Source organism: Trachemys scripta, chromosome 12 (assembly GCF_013100865.1).
Source record: "Trachemys scripta elegans isolate TJP31775 chromosome 12, CAS_Tse_1.0, whole genome shotgun sequence".
NCBI classification, from domain to species: Eukaryota; Metazoa; Chordata; order Testudines; family Emydidae; genus Trachemys; species Trachemys scripta.
In genome coordinates this window covers 2438197-2455995 of record NC_048309.1, presented here as the reverse complement: position 1 = coordinate 2455995, position 17799 = coordinate 2438197, and the positions used below count along the sequence as shown (strand labels likewise).

The 17799-nt window shown below is 57.0% G+C and overlaps 2 protein-coding genes across 4 annotated transcripts in view; one reads left to right on the top strand and one right to left on the bottom strand.

The window, feature by feature from the left end:
- LOC117885964 lies at positions 1–10569 on the top strand. Its single transcript, XM_034787554.1, has 5 exons — positions 1–211; positions 2015–2111; positions 5606–5767; positions 8915–9046; positions 10071–10569. Exons 2-5 carry the CDS (start codon positions 2015–2017, stop codon positions 10205–10207), a joined length of 528 nt encoding a protein of 175 aa, XP_034643445.1. The 5' UTR covers positions 1–211; the 3' UTR covers positions 10208–10569.
- Positions 10570–11579: 1010 nt separating this feature from the next.
- Positions 11580–17799, bottom strand: part of BCL2L1 (BCL2 like 1) — a 38109-nt gene continuing 31889 nt past the window's right edge. For all 3 annotated transcript variants that reach the window (XM_034787403.1, XM_034787404.1, XM_034787402.1), the window contains one exon: positions 11580–14280. In XM_034787403.1, coding sequence (XP_034643294.1) covers positions 14143–14280 — 138 coding nt within the window. In that variant the 3' untranslated portion in view covers positions 11580–14142. The remainder of the gene's footprint in view (positions 14281–17799) is intronic.

Genomic DNA, 17799 nt, shown 5'->3' with positions numbered 1-17799 from the left:
TGGCAGGAGGTGGGGGGGGCCCTGCAGGGTGGTATGTTCTCCCACAATCCCACATCTGTGCAGCCGAGTGCTTCTAGAATAAGAGTCTCTGCTGGCCTGGCCGGCGTGTGTGCGCTGGCCCCGTGCCCAGAACCCAGCATAAGCTGCACTTCGGGGACGCCTGTTGCCTCCATTTCCCAGCCGGCTGCAGCCCGCCCTGCCTCGTCCTGCAGTAAGTATGCATGACCCTGCCCGCTCCGGTGCCGGGGGCCCAGCGACCTGGCACTGCCCTCTCGCGTGAGGCCGGGGGCTGCAGAATCCACAGCCTTTCGGTCCCGGGGCTGGGCCGCAAACAGGGGCTGGATGGTTCTTGGGGCAGGGACGCTGAGCGGTTGCTTCTGTTCTAGCTGCACTTTGGAGACCAGGCTGGCCCCCGGCCCCGCGTCTGAGCCCTCGCGGAGAGAGGGACAGGAGAGGGGCAGTATCTGAAACTCCACCGGACTGAAGGGGCTTCCCAGGCTCCCCTTACACTCAGGCATTTTGGGGGGGGGAATCCTTTCGGCTCTGACATCAGCGTCTAGTGCACTTGGGTGACCCCCAGGGTGGGAGCAGCCCTGGGCCCCACTGTCTCCGCCGCTGGCCAAGGGCTGGGGGCCTTTGTCCTGTCCCTGCGGGCCCGTCCCTGTACCTTGCCCGTGTGGGTTAGCTGTGTCCTGCTGGTAGAGGTCAGACAGGACAGGGCCCTGCCAAGTCCCAGTTGCCTTATTTAGAGCATGGAGGCTGACCAGCTGCAACGCCCCGAGCTGAAGGGCACAGAGCCCTCCCCGTGGCTGGGCACGGAGCCCCAAGTGCCCAAGTCCTGCAGCGTGAGGGGCATGGCCAGTGCCAGGCTGGCATTGCAGGTGGGCTACCGTGGCAGGTAGGGCTGCCACCTCTGAGGTACAAAAAACCCAGGACATCCGGGATCGTCCTGTGCCCATACAACCGGCCAGCCCGCAGCGTGCAGAGCCGGCTGGCAGACTGCCTGGCACAGGGACAAGCCTGGGAAAACCTGGCCAGGTGGCACCCCTCATGGCAGCTGACCTGCAGCAGGCAAGCCTGCTCTCCTGCCCGCCCACCAGGAGCAGAGGCTGGTGCTAGTGGGGAAGAAAGCTGGAGGCAGAGAGGCCTGGTAAACAACAGGAGAATGAGTCTTGTCAGGCCCGGGCTGGAGCGGCTTGCAATGAAGGCAACGAATGCTCTGCACACCCGGCCCTTGCACCCAGCCTGGAAATGCACTCGCTGGCTGGCACTGCAGGGACCAGGAGCAGGGACGCTCCGGCCGCCTTCATCCAAGCCTCTATGGGCCCTTCCCAAATGCCAATGCTCCCAATACCCCCTTCAGGTCTTGCAGTTGGGGAAACTGAGACACAGAGAGGGGGCATGCCTAGCCCGATGTCACCCAAGGAGTCAGTGGCAGAGCCAGGAACAGAACCCAGGTGCCCCGGCGCAGTCCTGTGCCAATTCCCAGGGCTGCTGCTCGTGCCCTTGCCCCCTGGAAGCGGGTTCGGGATACAGTCCTGCCTCTTTCCAGAGCAGTTACCTGAGACAGGATCCTCCCGCCATTTGCTCTGGAGCGATCCGTGCTGGGGAGGGCTGGGCGGCACCAGGGACGATCCCGCCCTTCCCTGCCACCAAGGGGCACCAAGAGATTCGAGGCCAGCTGGGCTCTACAGCCCAAGGCCTTTCGCCGTGCGCCTGAAGCTGCCATTGGGGAGGGGATGTGGTGCTGGGGGCCGCTGACCAGCCAGGCTCCCACCCGGCTGCCAATCAGACGGCACCGGGGAGCAAAGAATGGCCTTCCCGGGACAACCCACTCGCTGCGAAACGCTGCTTGGTGAGGCGCTCGAGGATTCGAGCAAGACTCCGGGGGGGCTCCTGGGTGAGGGGGCAGCCGGTGCGGGTCCTTGGGGTGCAGCTGGGTGGCGCTCTCCCCCCTTGGACAGCACAGCACAGGCGCCCGCGTGACAGCGGTGCCAATGCTTTGATCCCACAGATGCTCTCGCTGCCGGCCCTGCGCGTGGGCACCCTGGCCAGGAGAGGAGTCCTGGGCGCTGCCAGCATCAGAGCAGCACATGGCCATAGCGGACATGGTAAGAGCCCTCCCCTCGCCGAATGCCCCTGCGAGCCAGCCCGGGGGGTCAGGGGAGCCAATGGAGACTGGGCCCCCACTGGCTCTGGTTTCCACGTCAGGCAGAGCAGGGAGACTGGTACTGGAGCTGCGGCTCCAGAGGGCCGCGTAAGCAGCATTGCGTGTGCCTGGGGACCAGCAGATCTCCCCACCACAGGCCACCCCGCTCTGCAGCCTGCCTCCAGCCGGGGCTGCTGGCACGTCGGAGGCACAAGCGCCTGGCCTCAGGCCTACCCTGCCGTTAAACCCCCGCGACTGGCTCAGGTCAGCCGACTCGAGCTGGCAGGACTGAGACATGGCAGAGCTCAGGCCGGAGCGGGCTCTCAGACCCAACGGTGCCCATGCAGCCGGCGCCCGAACATCTACACTGCCATTGTACGGCCCTGCAGCCCGAGCCCTGCCAACCTGTCAGCTGACCCAGGCCACCGCAGGTGTGTTGTTCAGTGCAGACCCAGTTATTCCCAATAATACCCTGAGTGGCCAACCCTACACTCTGGAGAACAGGGAGTGGATTCCTTCCTGACCCCTGCATGCAAACTGCTTCCGCCCTGCAGCATGGGACTCGGTGCCTCTAACCTAGCACTTACCCAGCATTGTCTTCGCTAGGCCTCAGAGCACCGCGCAAGCACTACGTGAATCACTGAACATTTTGCTCATAAAATGACGCAATTCTCTCTCCAGTCCTGCTCCGGCCTGAGGCTGTTCTCCCCCAGGGCTCAGCCCACCAGACCTGGATGAACTCTTGGCCCTATTGAAGTCAATGGGGGTTTTGCCACTGACGTCAATGGGGCCAGAATTTCAGCCCCGTGGCTGGAGCCTTCGATGAATTCTCCTACGGCAGATATTTGCTTGCTCCAAAGTGCTCATCTTGCAGCTACTCGGGATTCTTTCTCCCGTAGGGATGGGGCTATTCGCTAACTTCCTGGCTCTCCCAGCGTCCTGGTGCCGTTTAGCCCCTGTGGGCCCTAGCGAATAGAACAGACTTGGGTGGGGAGTGCTGGGGAAGGCCCCGACTGGTAACCGGCCGAGACTGGGGAACGCTGGGCCTGGGCCCTTCTTTGTGCTGTATAAAGTGGGCCTGAGAAGGCAGTGGGCTTTACTCCTCTTCTTCTCCTCTCCTCTCTGCACCTTTTTACTTAGAAATTAGGGTCCTAGGTGGAGAAATGAGGCCACCCCAAGCATGAAAGTTGAGCAACTCTGCAGGATTGGGATTGTTAGTCAGACTGCAGTAAACAATAAGCACACATTTAACTTCAGTGAGTAACTCACGTTTGGGAGAAAGGAAGTCTTTGTTAAAGATTCAATGAAGGTCTGAGCACTCGCCCGACACATCCTTTAACACTAGCCGCAAACTCAGGGAAAATCAGAGGTCGTCTACTCCAGTCCCCTGCACTGAGGCAGGACTAATATTAGCTAGACCATCCCTGACAGGTGTTTGTCCAACCTGCTCTTAAAAACCTCCAGTGACGGAGATTCCACAACCACCAGGGGTCATTTGTGCCAGTGCTTAACTACCCTGACAGTTAGGAAGTTTTTCCTGATGTCTAACCTAGACCTCCCTTGCTGCAATCCAAGCCCATTGCTTCTTGTCCTGTCCTCAATGGTTAAGGAGAACAATTTATCTCCCTCCTCCTTGTAACAACCTTTTATGTACTTGAAACTTGCTGTTACTGCTCCTTCGGTCTTCGCTCTCTGGACTAAGCAAACCCAATTTTTCCAATCTCCCTTCTTCTGCCATGTTTGCCTTTAATTGTTTTTGTTGCTCTTTCTCCAATTTGTCCACATCTTTCCCCAAGTGAGGTGCCCAGAACTGGACACAATACTCCAGTTGAGGCCTTATCAGTGCTGAGTAGAGTGGAAGAATCACTTCTTGTGTCTTGCGTATAACACATGTGCTAACACATCCCAGAATGGGTTTTGCAACAGTATCACATTGGTAACTCATATGTAGCTTGTGTTCCACTATGCCCCCAGATTCCTTTCCGCAGTACTCCTTCCTAGGCCCTCATTGCCCATTTTGTGTTTGTGCAATTGCTTATTCCTCAAGCATAGTACTTTGTATTTGTCCTTATTGAATTTCATCCTATTTACTTCAGACCATTTCTCCAGTTTGTCCAGATCATTTTGAATTCTAATCCTGTTCTACAAATCGCTTGCAACCCCTCCCAGTTTGGTATCGTCTGCAAACTTTATAAGTGTACTCTCTATGCAATTATCCAAATCATTTATGAAGATATTGAATAGAACCAGACCCGGACAGATCCCTGTGGGACCCCACTCGATAGGCCCTTCCAGCTTGAATGCGAACCACTGATAGCTATTCTCCAAGAACGATTTTCCAACCAGTTTTGCACCCAACTTACAGCAGGTTCATCTGGGCTGTATTTCTCTAGTTTGTTTACGAGACAGTCATGTGAGACAGTATCAAAAGCCTTACTGAAGTCAAACTGTATCACATCTGCTGCTTGCCTCCTATTCACAAGGACTGTTACCTGTCAAAGAAGGCTATTAGGTTGATGTGACATGATTTGTTCGTGACAAAAACATATTGACTGTCACCTTATTTTTTTCTAGGTGCTTACAAATTGATTGATTGCTCCATTATCTTTCTGGCACTGAAGTTAAACTGACTGGTCTATAATTCCCTGGGTTGTCCTTGTTTCTCTTTTGATGCCCTTTTCCAGTCCTCTAGGCTCTCTCCTATCCCCCACAAGTTCTCAGTGATAACGGCTAATGGCTCAGAGATCTCTTCAGCCAATTCCTTGAGTAGTCTAGGATGCATTTCATCAGGTCCTGCTGACTTGAAGACATCTAACTTGTCTAAGTTATTCTTACCTTGTTCTTTTTGTATTTTAGCTTCAGATCCCACCCCACTTACCCTGATGTTCGCTAGGTTAGTTGTCCGATCGCTGCTAACTTGTATGGTGAAAACAAACAAAAAAGACATTTAATACTTGGGCCATTGTTGCGTTTTGTTATTGTCTCTCCCCCCTCCCCCTTGGGTACTCCTGAAATCACCAGGGTAAAAAAAGAGACAAAATGTTAAACTCCTTGTAGCCGCCCCCTCACCTGCTCTCTCTCCATCAACAATGGAAATTAGCCGCAAGCCCAATTCTCAGTGCTGTTCCCAGTTTATCCACAAGATGGCACCAGTGCCCGTTTCCCACAAATTGCTGCTTGTGTTACCCTGTTAACCCCTTAGGTCCTGCCCCTGTTAACTGGTTGCTGTGTGCACCTTGCTTAGCTGGAGCGTGGGAATAAGACTTGCCAGGGTCCCCGTACCGCCCTGGGCCGGGGCTGAGGTGACACCGTGCGGACGCTGTACAGATGGACGCTCCCGGTTGGCCGGGCTTCCTCCGGCACTGAGGGATGGGGGAGCTGGCGCAGGGCACGGGGGCAGCGGTAGGGACGTGCTGGGGCTTGGCTGAGGCCGGTCTCTGCCATCTCGCTCTCTAGTGGCGACTCAAGAGGACATGTCGGTGCCCCACTACTACGACAAGCGCAGCTTCCCGCTCCCCGACGTCCCGTACCACAAGGAGCTGGGCACGGAGCAGAAGGCCCTGAAGGAGAAGGAGAAGGGCTCATGGAAGCAGCTGAGCAACGAGGAGAAAGTGGCCCGTAAGCGGGAGGGGGCGGAAGCCCTGTTGCTGGGGTGGGAACAGGCGAGGGGGGAGGTCATGGTACCAGAGGGGGGGTCGGGTCAGTTACCTCCCCTCCATCCTCTCTGCGCCGCGTCCAGCTCCTGCTTGTGGGCTGGGGGCTGCCTGGCGACCGAGCAGGTTGTGTCTGGGGGACAGCAGGTGGAGGGACGGGCCGTGCTGCTGGGCCTAGGGAACTGGGCGGGCCAGGGCCTCGGGAGCCAGTGAGTGACCTGGATGGGTGGGGGGCAGGAGAGCCTGGGCTAGTCCTGCAGGTACCCTAGCCTGGCTGAGGGGCTTTGTGAATGGGGCTTGGGGGGCTCCTACAGTGTAGGTGCAGGGTGAATGCCCCATGCCCCATTCTGGCTGAGGGACGGAGGTGCTGGGCTATTCAGAGATGTTCCAACCACCACAGCTAAACCACACAGAGAAACCATAACCACACCTCTCCTGGCCATGGCATTAGAGATCTCCCCAGACCAGCATTACTGTAGGTCTGCTTCATTTAAAGGAAGGGAACTCCGCACCCTCCATCCATAGGCAGCGAGTTATATGGGCCCGTAATGCCCATGCTCCACCAACGTTATATTTTCAGAGCCATCTTGTCCATAGGATGGACCAGGGCAACCGGTACGGGCCCCACACTTTGGGGGGCCCTGTGCTTCAAGGGGACACGGGGTCCAGGGTGGCCTGGGAGGTTAGCGGGGGGCCTGAGACCCAGCCCCAGCACGCCCCTCTCTGCCTCTTCCCACCCCCACCCCACCTCTGCTCTGCCCCCTCCACCCCACCCCCATTTCACCCCTTCCCCCAAGCCCCCACCCCTGCCCCGCCTCTTTCCGGGTTCCGCCCCTTCCCCAAGCAATGCTGGGAGCCGGTGGAGCGGGGCAGGCTGGGGCCAGGTCGCTCGCTGCTGCCATCGCTAGGCCCCCGCTAACCCACCAGGCTGCCCTGGACCCCACGTCCCCCCAAAGTGCAGGGACTGGAGCAGTTGCCTCGGCCCATCCTATGGACGGGACGGCTCCGCTTAGACCCAGTTTGGGCAGCACCAAAAATTATACAAACCTGGCACCCAGGCCTCCGTGGTCTTTGAGCGTGTGATTGCTGAGAAACCTCCCTGGGCTCCCTCGTGGTCCGTACCTGGAGCTCTGGGCTTCTGGTGTTGGCTGAGATCAGCACTGGCACATGCCGAGTTGGATTCCCCCCAGATATCCCTCGCTCGGAGCCCCATCCTGCAAGCTGCAGCCTCCCCAGCCCTGCTGGCTTCAGCTGGAGCAGAGGGTGCCCAGCAACTGGCAGGGTCAGGCTCAAGTCAGGCCTCCAGTCGGTGATCAAAGCCAGTGCCCGTGGAAATTTTAGCCCAGGTCTTTAAGTTGCTGAGGCCCAAAAGCCTCTGAAAAGTCAGCGCCAGGGAGCAGCTCCCTACCCTTCTGCTGCCAACCCCCTTGTAACTTGCATTCTCCGCTCCGCCATTAGTTGACATACCAGGAAACCAGCTGGGGTAAGGCCTTAAATACGCTGCTCCCCCCAGGGGAGTGTCCGCCAGGGAGGGTGCTGTGTCACCCCGGAAGTCTCGCTCACAAGAGGAGCCAGCCAAAGCCAGCCGGCAATTTATCGATAGCGCTCTGTCCTGAGCAGGCAGCAGCCGAACAGTTACATCTGTTCCAGGTCAATGCATCTAGTCACTGGGGAGTGAGCAAATATTTATTGCACCAGTCTGCATCTGAGCTAGCCCAAGGAAGCTCTGTGCACATGACAACCTGCTGGCAACAACGAGTAAACTGGCCTTTTACGCCGGGACAAAACTTACACTCAAGAGCTTGGAAACACTGAACCCCGCCCCACCCAAAACTGCGTGAAATACACAGGCTGCCCCTGAATCCTTGGCTAGACAGGTACCAGCACCTGTGGCTGAAGGGCTGCAAGTGGGGGACGAGAATCACCACATAGATCAATGCACGGAGCCACAAAGGACTGATACGTCGGCTGGGTAACCCCGAACTGGACTCTGTCCTTGTCCTGTTTACAGCTGAGCAAAGCAACTTCCAGGGTCTTCCCTCCCCTAGGCCATTGTCCTACACCATGGAGAACTTAACCCTGGCCTTGGTGCTCTCAAGCGTATCAGTGCCTTAGAAATGCTAATGAATGAGCCCTGGGAAGCATCATCACCACTGCAAAGCAGCCGCAGTGAGGGTGAAATGTCTTCCCTGATGTCCGATAGCCCGTAGGTGGCAAAGCCCAGATCTTCTGCTCCCAGACCATGACCCAACCACTCCAGCTCCCTCTTGCCAGCACGGTTCTACCACCGTTTCCCCGGTCCGGGTGGAGACGGGTTTGTCTCTCTCGAACACCATCATATAGACTCTCCCGGGTGCGTCTCCAGTAGAAAAACGAGTCCTGTTTTCAGCACTGGGCCAGTTTCACCTTTGCTGCCCTCAGCAGTAGCACTAGTGTAGATGGGCCCTGCTGGCCTCACCACCATGGTGCTTAGCCCTGCTCAGAACAGTGCGAGAGAAGAGACCCCGAGCCCTGGCTCCACCATTGGAGCTGCACCATGCTGACAGGAGAGCTCCCCAAAACAGGCTGCTGGGCATGGGGCTTCATGCTTACCCTGTTGGAAGCTGGTGCTGCCCCATTGTTGGCCCAACACGGGCGGACAGACTTGGAAAGCAGACATCTCTGCATTTGCCAAGCAACAGGAGCCGTTATCCTGGGACAGTATCCCAGTCCCTGCGATTTCAGTGCTCTTCCCATCTGGATTCATGGTCTAAACGCTTGGACCATGTCTCTAACCTGCCTGTTAACTGCTGTCCAAGTTCTGCCAGAGCAGGCCTGACACTCCAGAGCCAGCTCACAGGAGGAAAGGCGGGTCGGGCAGTGCAAGGAATAGCCTGTGGGAGCAGCAGATGGGATGAGGGGCGGAGGGAGCTCTGAGGTTAGCGGCCAGGACAAAGCCTTTGCCAGAACTGTCTGTAGCTCCCTTTACAGACAGGATCTGGAGGCACCCCCTAGGCTGCAATCTCTGTGCTAACATGGTCTCTCAAGCAGCCCCCGGGGTGGGGGAGCGGACCGGCTGTCAGAGTGGGCTGGGGTTCTCTGTGCCGCCTTAGCCTTGCGCCTGTCTCTCTAGTCTATCACCTGAAGTTCAACCAGACCTTCGCGGAGATGAACAGGCCATCCAACGAATGGAAGACAGTGCTAGGAGGCATCTTCGTATTCTTTGGCATCACTGGATTAATCGTGTGGTGGCAGCGAATCTATGGTAAGGGGGGATGGACCGTATGCTTGTAGGACAACACGTGGGAAGGCAAACGGGACATGGCTGGGAGGCAGTAGTGACAATCTACTGCCTCTGTTGAGGCTCCCCCTTCAAATCCCCATCCCCAATCATTCTGTTCTAGGGGTGTCCATGTTCCGCTGCCCAGAACTTCCTGCCCCAGCTTGAGTTGGGATTTGAGAGACACGTCATTCGAACCCTGGCTCTGCTGCCAACCAGGCCTGGACCTGCAGCTGGCCACGTGCTCAGGCCTGGGATGGGGGAAGAACTAGCAGGGTATGGAACTGCTGGGGACCGAAGCCCTGGCTTCTGGCACTGGGCATAGAGGAGCTGGCGAAGCAGAGCTCGGAGCACGGCTGTAGGAGACTTCTATCCATCTGGACATGCCCTCGAGCGGGTCTGCTCGTAACCCTGCCCAGCCCAGCCTCTCGAAAGAGCTGACACCTCGATCCAGCTGGGCATTGGTCCTCAGCTCCCCTGAAAACCCCCTCTGGCCCCTGTTGGCCTCACCCCCGGTGCACACAGGCTGCACGAGCCCCAAGGTTTTCTAAGCCCCTTCTTTAAAACAAACAAACAGCCCCAAATGTTCTCCCTCACACCCTTCCCTGGGGAAGCAGCCTTCAGTGTAAGCCACCCTTCAGCCAGCAGAGGGCGCCTGAGCCTCTGGCCGCCCCCTGCCCTTGGCCAGGCCAGCTGGTGCTGCTCGCTATGGGGCCGGGCAGGGGCTGGTGCCCACGTAATGCCATTGAGCCAGCCACGTTCCCCAGCCCAGCCTGGCCGTGAATTGGGAGAAGCAGGGTGGGGAGGAGCACAAAGCCGCCCGTGAGATCGATGGGAGCTGCCAGCGTCCAAGGCTGACCTAGGCCTTCGGCCAGGCTGATCCCCACGCCCCGGCGGGAGGGGGAGATGGGGAATAACGTGGCCAGGGACACGGCCCGTCGGGCGGAGAACTGGGCAGGCTGGTCCTGAGCGAACGGGTGCTCTGAGCTCTCCCCTCGCCTGTCCCCAGTGTTCCCCCTGAAGCCGCGCACGCTGACGGACGAGTGGAAGGCGCAGCAGGTCAAGAGGATGCTGGACATGCGCGTGAACCCCATTCAGGGCTTCTCCGCCAAGTGGGATTACGACAAGAACGAGTGGAAGAAGTAGAGGGGCCGCCCTCCACCCCCCGCCCCGCCCCGCCCCGCCCCAGCCGCAGCGGGCAGTGCCTGCACACTGCCATTCCCGAGAGCAAGGGGCCAGCGCTCTGGGGGAGAGCAGCTGGAGCAAAGCCACTCTTGTCTGGCTCCCCAAACCCCATCCTTCTCGGGGCTGCCAGCCCCACCACCTGACCCCTCGTGCCTTGTCCGCAGCTCTCCCTCTCCTGCTCTGGGGCCTAGGCAGCGAGCTGCTCCAGTCTCCGCCCTGCCCCACTGGGGGATCCGTCCTGTGGCCCGGCCTGTCTCTGGTGAATGAGCATTTGGCATTGTCCAGTCCCTGCTCACATGGAATAAAACACTACAGTAAATCCACGGTGTGCAGCTTGTCTTGTACCTGACAAAGGGGAGGGGAGGAGAGCCCCACTGTTCTCAGCCCCTGGGATCCTGGTAACTTCCCCCTCAGAACCTCCCCCTGCGCAATCCATTCCTGTCCCCCAGGGTACAGCGAGGAACCGTCACCCTCACGCAGTTCCTTACAGCGCCACCTGGCCCACGGTCCTCTCGAGTTACTCGGGTCTTCTCCCTTCCCTGATCTCCAGTTCTTACCTGCTGGGAGGCAGAGATCTAGGCCTGTGTTCGTCTATGGAGAGGAGCCAGGCAGGGTGGGACCCTAGCCATGGGCACTGCAGGAACCCAGGGGCGAGGGTGCTCATGGGAGCATTTTAATGGAGTTCTGGGAGCGCAGGCAGCTCCATTCCTTCTCCATCCACCCAGCCTGCGCAGTGGCGTCGGGCTCAGGCCGCTCCAGGTGAATCTCCACAAGTGCAGTTCATTCGCTTAGCGCTTCACAGGACGCACCTTCAGAGCACCCTGCCAGCAGGGCGAAGAGTACTGGGCTCCTGCCTCAGGCTCCCTCTGGGCCCACGGGGAATAAGCGATTCATCTAAGGCAAGGAAGGGCCAGAGCGGCTATTGGAACCCAGGCAGCTTTAGCGCCTAGTGTTGGGCTCTGGCAAACCTCCTCTTTCAGAGGGAGGGAGGGCTATCCAGGCACCGCTACGCTGCATCGGCCTGGCACTGCGGGGCTTGGATAGGCACATTCTCCACTCGACACTGCTGGTGCATGCCGCTGTACGCTGGCTCCTCCAGTGTGGAAAGGGGTTTCAGTGCAGGCAGAGCAGAGAGGACACAGGTGTTTCCACATGACACTGTCTCCACCTGCCATCGGCGGGGCTGGAGTGACTAAAAGCAGCCGGTGCCGTCTACACTAGCATTGCACCGGTGGGGGAATTGAAGACAGGGAGCAGCAGTAGCGGCGTTTTGCAGGTGCGCCTCTCAGCAGGGACAGGGCCCTTCTCGGCAAGAATCACAGAACGACACAGCTCCAACAACAGAGTTTATTAATAGGATTGAGCCTCCACCTGCAAATCAAAGCATTTCAAATGCCTGCCACAAGCTGTGTCGGGAGTGACTTTCGCCCGCAAAGGACTGGGTGGGCCTAACCCCACACTGCCCGGCCAGCACCGTGAGAGGCTGAGTCAGGAGCTGAGAGTGCAAGGTGGGTTCTTAGTGTCTGTGGGGACCTGCTCTCTCGCCCCAGTTCTCCTGGGGGGACCTGGGGCCTGCCCTGTGCAGAGTGCACAGCAGATGCCCTGCAGGGTGATGGGGGAGCACTGTCAACACACATAAATACAGACATACAGTTAACAAAAATAGTATTAGAATATTCACAAATGAATAAAAACTACTCTCGGGTATTTACAGCAGAGCACAGAGAAGCCGTACAAGGAGCAGACACCTGCTAGGCCTGTCGGGCGCGGACGCTGGGCTCCCAGGAGACGGGGGATGTGTCAAAGCCAGCGTCACGTTAATGCTTCAGGGGGATGAAACGCCAGTCAGGCACTAGCAGGGCCCAGCTCCTCCTCAGCAGCTTGCAGGAGAGAACAGGAGGTGCGGGGCTGCCAGCGGCACAGAGGACAGCCCTCCCCAGACCCGCACCCCGCACGTGGAGGGAGGGAAGGGCGGGTCCCTGTGCTAGGAGCAGGAGATGCCACGCCCTGCGAGGAGGTGAACGCACACTGGAGATGGAACGGCGGCAGGGCCGGTATTAACCCAAATGCTGCTGCTACTCAGGCAATCCCGAGAACCACGGCAGGTATCTGAGCGAGCGGAGAGTTCCTACCACCCTGGAGCTAGCAGGGGGCCAGCAGCAGGCTCTGAACACACTGCCCTGCTCACTGCTAGAGCGTGTGGCCAGACTTGGAACTCAGCTAAGTGGAACTCTCAGGAAGGCGGGCAGGGGCCTTCCCCCATCTCCAGCCCCTTCTCTCCCTTGCCAGCTGGGCTGCCTCCGGCCGTGCTCCGTTCCAGCGTCCAGGCTCCTCCATCCCCTCGGAGAGTTCAGGCTCCTGCTTTGCCCCTGGCCCAGGGACGACGATGCTACAGCTCCCTGCTCCTGCTGGTTCCCGCTGGGGCAGCACTCGCCTCTCCCCCTGCCCTCCCGCCCAGCGATGAGGAAAGACAGACAGACTCTGCTGCTACCCCAGAGGGTGTGCGTAGGAAGGGGGCGGGGCAAGCAGTTCCATCACTGCTGGGGCTACCCCCACTTCACTCCTGCCAGGCCCTGAGCAGAGCAGTGTTTACTTCTGCCCTTGCTGCAAGCTCCTTGGGCAGCAGCCACCGCGGGCTCTCCAGAGAGCGCCGCTAACAGAGGCAGGGAGCAATTAGAAGGCAAATGTAAACACCTGCCCTGGCACTGCTGCTGACACCGTGTTTTTCTCTGTCCGTGAGTCCCCCACCTGGCATTACCTAGGGGACTCCAAGCAAGAAGAGCAAACTCAGACATGCCTGGTCCCCAGAGTGGGGAAGCGAGCGGCTATTTCCTGCATTCTGCAGCCCCAGGCCCATGCTCGGAGCAGCCGAGCTGAGGACCGCGGGGTACCTGCTTGGAGCGGTGGGGTGCGGGGTGGGGTGCTCGCAGCATGTAGGGAAAAGTGGTAGCCTAGGGCAAAAGGGAAGGAGGCGGCACAGTGTAACTCACTGCAGAAACCTACATTCATAGGGAGAGAACAGCACGAGGATCCCACTGTGCCCATGCCTGGGGGGACAGCCCAGCCGAGTGCCCTGGGCTGGGCACAGCCAGCGTCGAGACGGGGCCTTGGCCGCTGGAGCTAGACGCAATGGGACAGCAGATTCGGGCGCGTGCAGGAGGAGGCTCCTGCAGCACAGGGGAAGGATTAGGCCCTTCAGGGCTGGGGAGACGCCTACTGTAAACTCTACCCCTTAACTAGAAGAAATGGTTTGAGGTCTGCTAAGGGCAGACCCGGGGCCCTGGCTGCACCTAACCCCTTCCTACCAGCTCCAGGTGCCACACACAACAGCCAGGCAATCGCAGCACCAGCTGACCTCACCAAGACCGCCCAGGAGGGGAAGCTGCATTGATGGTGAACAGCAGATCTCCCTGGTTCAGTCTGCCAGAGGCCCACTTCTCCTTTCTCCCCACCTCCCTGCCACGCGCCCGGCCGAAACACCCCTCCAAGCACCGGGGGCTCTTGCTAGATATGCACAAAGCCTGCAATGACGGTGGGGCTGCGTGGAGGGGGCGGTGCTTGCCCTAGAGCCTTACCCGAAACATCCCCCCCCCCCCACAAAACGTGCGTCTCCCCTCGCCCCCCGGGGGAGCACGTTTCCACCCCAATCCCTGCTGTTTGGTGACCTAGGGCACGGGCTGGGGCCCCAGCAGCCTGGGGCTCAGGGGCTTTTAGAACCAACAGTAAGTGAAGCTGGCAGCACGCAGGCCCCAAGAGATCTGTGGGGCAGGAGTCCCCGCCCTTGGAGACGGGCTGAGGGCGGGGCGCTGCCCCTCGGAATGATCGCGTTGCTCTGGAGTATAGTGTGGCGGGTTTTTGCCGTTCGCCACAGGCCCAGGGGAGGAGTCAGGGGCCGGTTACTTGCGGCTCAGCAGAGAGCCCAGCAGGAGCACTCCCGCCACAGTCGCCCCGGTCAGAAGCCACCTGTTGAACTGCTCCTGGCCTTTCCTGCTCTTGGCAGCAGCGTCGTTCCCGTAGAGCTCCACAAACCGCTCCTGCGGGGGGAGAGAGAGAGAGGGGTTAGGGAGCTGCAGAAGCCGGGGGGGTGGGGGGCCGCGCAGGGCTCACATTTGAACACCAGACAATGACCAAACGCAGGCTCCATCTTGCGAGCGGGAGAGGAGGGGATTCCTGAACTGCTGCTCGCCCAGGGGCTCACCTGGGCCGAGTCACAAGGCCTGTTCTCGAGTCAGGTGACACTGCCCAAGGCGGGCCCTGCACGAGTCGGTAACAGCGCAGGGGCCCAGGCAGCCTGGCCTAGTCTGCGCTAGAAAAGCCTCCATGTGCCAGCAAACCCTCCTGGCGCACATGCAGCTTATACCAATAAAAGACTGTGCCAGGAGAGCTTATACCAGTTCCCTGAAGGAAACCCACAAGGCCGTTCCCAAATGACGCCACACACCTCGTTCACAGTGACTGGGCCCCCAGGCGCACACACCACGGCACCATCGCAAGCAGCCTCCTACGCTGAGTGGGGCATGAAACGGACTGGGAGATCCCCCCCGAGGGCGGGGGGAGGATGGGCTGCCTCGCCACATGCCAGTGACTGCTCCTTCACCCCCATGCCTCTCTCCGTGTTGAGGAGGGCAGGTACTGATACAGACACCTTTGAGCCTTGACAGGCAGCAGTCAGGAGAACAGCCTTCTACCCTGCTCTGGAAGAAGCCAGCCGAGCAGCAGCCCAGACACCCACGACATTCCTTTTATTAAGCTCTTTTTTCCTGGAGTTCCCCCAGACCTAGCCTGGTCGCTGCCCCACAAGGCTGCAGAAAATGAGGGACTTGCATGGATTAAAATACCTATTAAGCTTCACAAGAACTCTGTCCGATTTGGCTGGGAAATCCAGGAGGACAAGGTACGCAGCCATTCCAAGTTCTGAGAACATTCACCAAGGACAAGACAATTGGATCCCATTTTCAGCACTGGGGAAAGAGAACAATGAGTGTGTTCCTGTTGCAGGGGGGGTCTTGCAAAACCCAGAGGAAGTGCATGTGTGCATCCACTTCCCAAGAACCAGAAATAACTCAACGGCTGAAAAAGAGAAGGGCGAGCCTTGGGCACAGTGACGAAAGCTACCGCATGGAGTCAGATGTGGACGTTTCCTTTGAGAACCACCCTAATGCCTAGACAAATTGGGCCACCCGTGTTTAAAAAGAAAACGATTTCAGAGACACGCTAACGAACAGAGATCCTCTACCAACAATGTAACAAGGAAGAAAGCACCTGCTACAAATACATGAGAAGCAAGAGGAAGACCAAGGACAGAGGAGGCCTGTTATTCAATGAGGGGGGAAAGACAATAACAGAAAACGTGGAAATGGCAGAGGTCCTTAATGACTTCTTTGTTTTGGTTTTCACCAAGAAGGTTGGTGGTGATTGGACATCTAACATAGTGAATGCCAGGGAAAATGAGGTAGGATCAGAGTCTAAAATGGGGAAAGAACAAGTCAAAAATTACTTAGACAAGTTAGATGTCTTCAAATCACCAGGGCTTGATGAAATGCATCCTAGAATACTCAAGGAGCTGACTGAGGAGATATCTGAGCCATTAGCAATTATCTTTGAAAAGTCCTGGAATGTCTCCTGTCTTCCAGAAGACTGGAAAAAGGCAGATATAGTGCCAATCTAGAAAAAGGGAAACAAGGACAACCCGGGGAATTACAGACCAGTCAGCTTAACTTCTGTACCCAGAAAGATAATGAAGCAAATAATTCAGCAATCAATTTGCAAACACCTAGAAGATAGTAAGGTGATAAATAACAGTCAGGATGGATTTGTCAAGTACAAATCGCGCCAAACCAACCTGATCGCTTTCTTTGACAGGGTAACAAACCTTGTGGATGGGGAGAAGCAGTAGATGTGGTATAGCTTGACTTTACTGCCTCGCATGACCGTCTCATAAACAAACTAGGGAAATACAACCTCGATGGAGCTACTATAAGGCGTGTGCACAACTGGTTGGAAAATCGTTCCCAGAGAGTAGTTATCAGTGGTTCAGTGTCATGCTGGAAGGACATAACGAGTGGGGTCCCACAGGGATCGGTTCTGGTCCAGTTCGGTTCAATATCTTCATCAATGATTTCGATAATGGTATAGAGAGTACACTTATAAAGTTTGCGGACGATACCAAGCTGGGAGGGGTTGCAAGTGCTTTGGAGGATAGGATTAAAATTTAAGATGATCTGGACAAACTGGAGAAATGGTCTAAAGTAAATAAGATGAAATTCAATACGGACAAATGCAGAGAACTCCACTTAGGAAGGAACAATCAGTTGCACACATACAAAATGGGAAATGACTGCCTAGGAAGGAGTACTGCGGAAAGAGATCGGAGGTCACAAGCTAAATACGAGTCAATAGTGTTATGCTATTGCAAAAAACCATCATTCTGGGATGTATTAGCAAGAGTGTTGTAAGCAAGACACGAGAAGTAATTCTTCCGCTCTACTCCACGCTGATTAGGCCTCAGCTGAAGTATTGTGTCCAGTTCTGGGCGCCACATTTCAGGAAAGAGGTGGACAAATTGGAGAGAATCCAGAGAAGAGAAACAAAAATGATTAAAGGTCTAGAAAACATGACCTCTGAGGGAAGATTGAAAAATTTGGGTTTGTTTAGTCTGGAGAAGAGAAGACTGAGAGGGGACATGATAACAGTTTTCAAGTACATAAAAGGTTGTTACAAGGACGAGGGAGAAAAATTGTTCTTAACCTCTGAAGACAGGACAAGAAGCAATGGGCTTAAATTGCAGCAAGGGCAGTTTAGGTTGAACATTAGGAAAAACTTCCTGTCAGGGTAGTTAAGCACTGGAATAAATTGCCTAGGGAGGTTGTGGAATCTCCATCAGTGGGGATTTTTAAGAGCAGGTTGGACAAACACCTGTCAGGGATGGTCGAGATAATACTTAGTCCTGCCATGGATGCCGGGGACTGGACTAGATGACCTCTCGAGGTCCCTTCCAGTCCTATGATTCTATGGGTGCAGACTTTGTCCATGTTCTGCAGAGCCTCTGCTTCCCCATCTTAGCCCGAGAGCTGCTGGTGCCGCCACCGCTAGGGCCTTGTGCATTTTACATGCACACTCGCCGTTTCTGCCAAAGGCTGGATGGATTGTTAAACGTGTTTAATCTTTACAGTATAAAACACATTGAATATTTAATGTTCCAGGTTAAAGTGGCTAGAACAGGTTCTGAAAGGGAAGCGCTGTGTAACTGCATTGGGAATGCTCTCTCTCTTCAGCGTACGTGTAACCAATACAGCGCTCAGCAGCTGAGCTGCCATCTTACTGTTGGCTCATCTCTGGTTTGAGCTCCCCTCCCCGGGAGGGAAGTGTGGGGCAGAACTCTCCGTGAGAGATCAAGGGCGGAGCCCTAAACAGCCATCGGATCAGGTCCCCAAACTGCAGCGTGGGCACATGGAGGCTGCCTAACGGCAGAGAGCCCTGGCCCTTCCAAGGGGCAGGATGGGTAAGCTCCCCCAGGCCTCAATGGCTCCTCCACAGATTAGTCCCCACTAGTG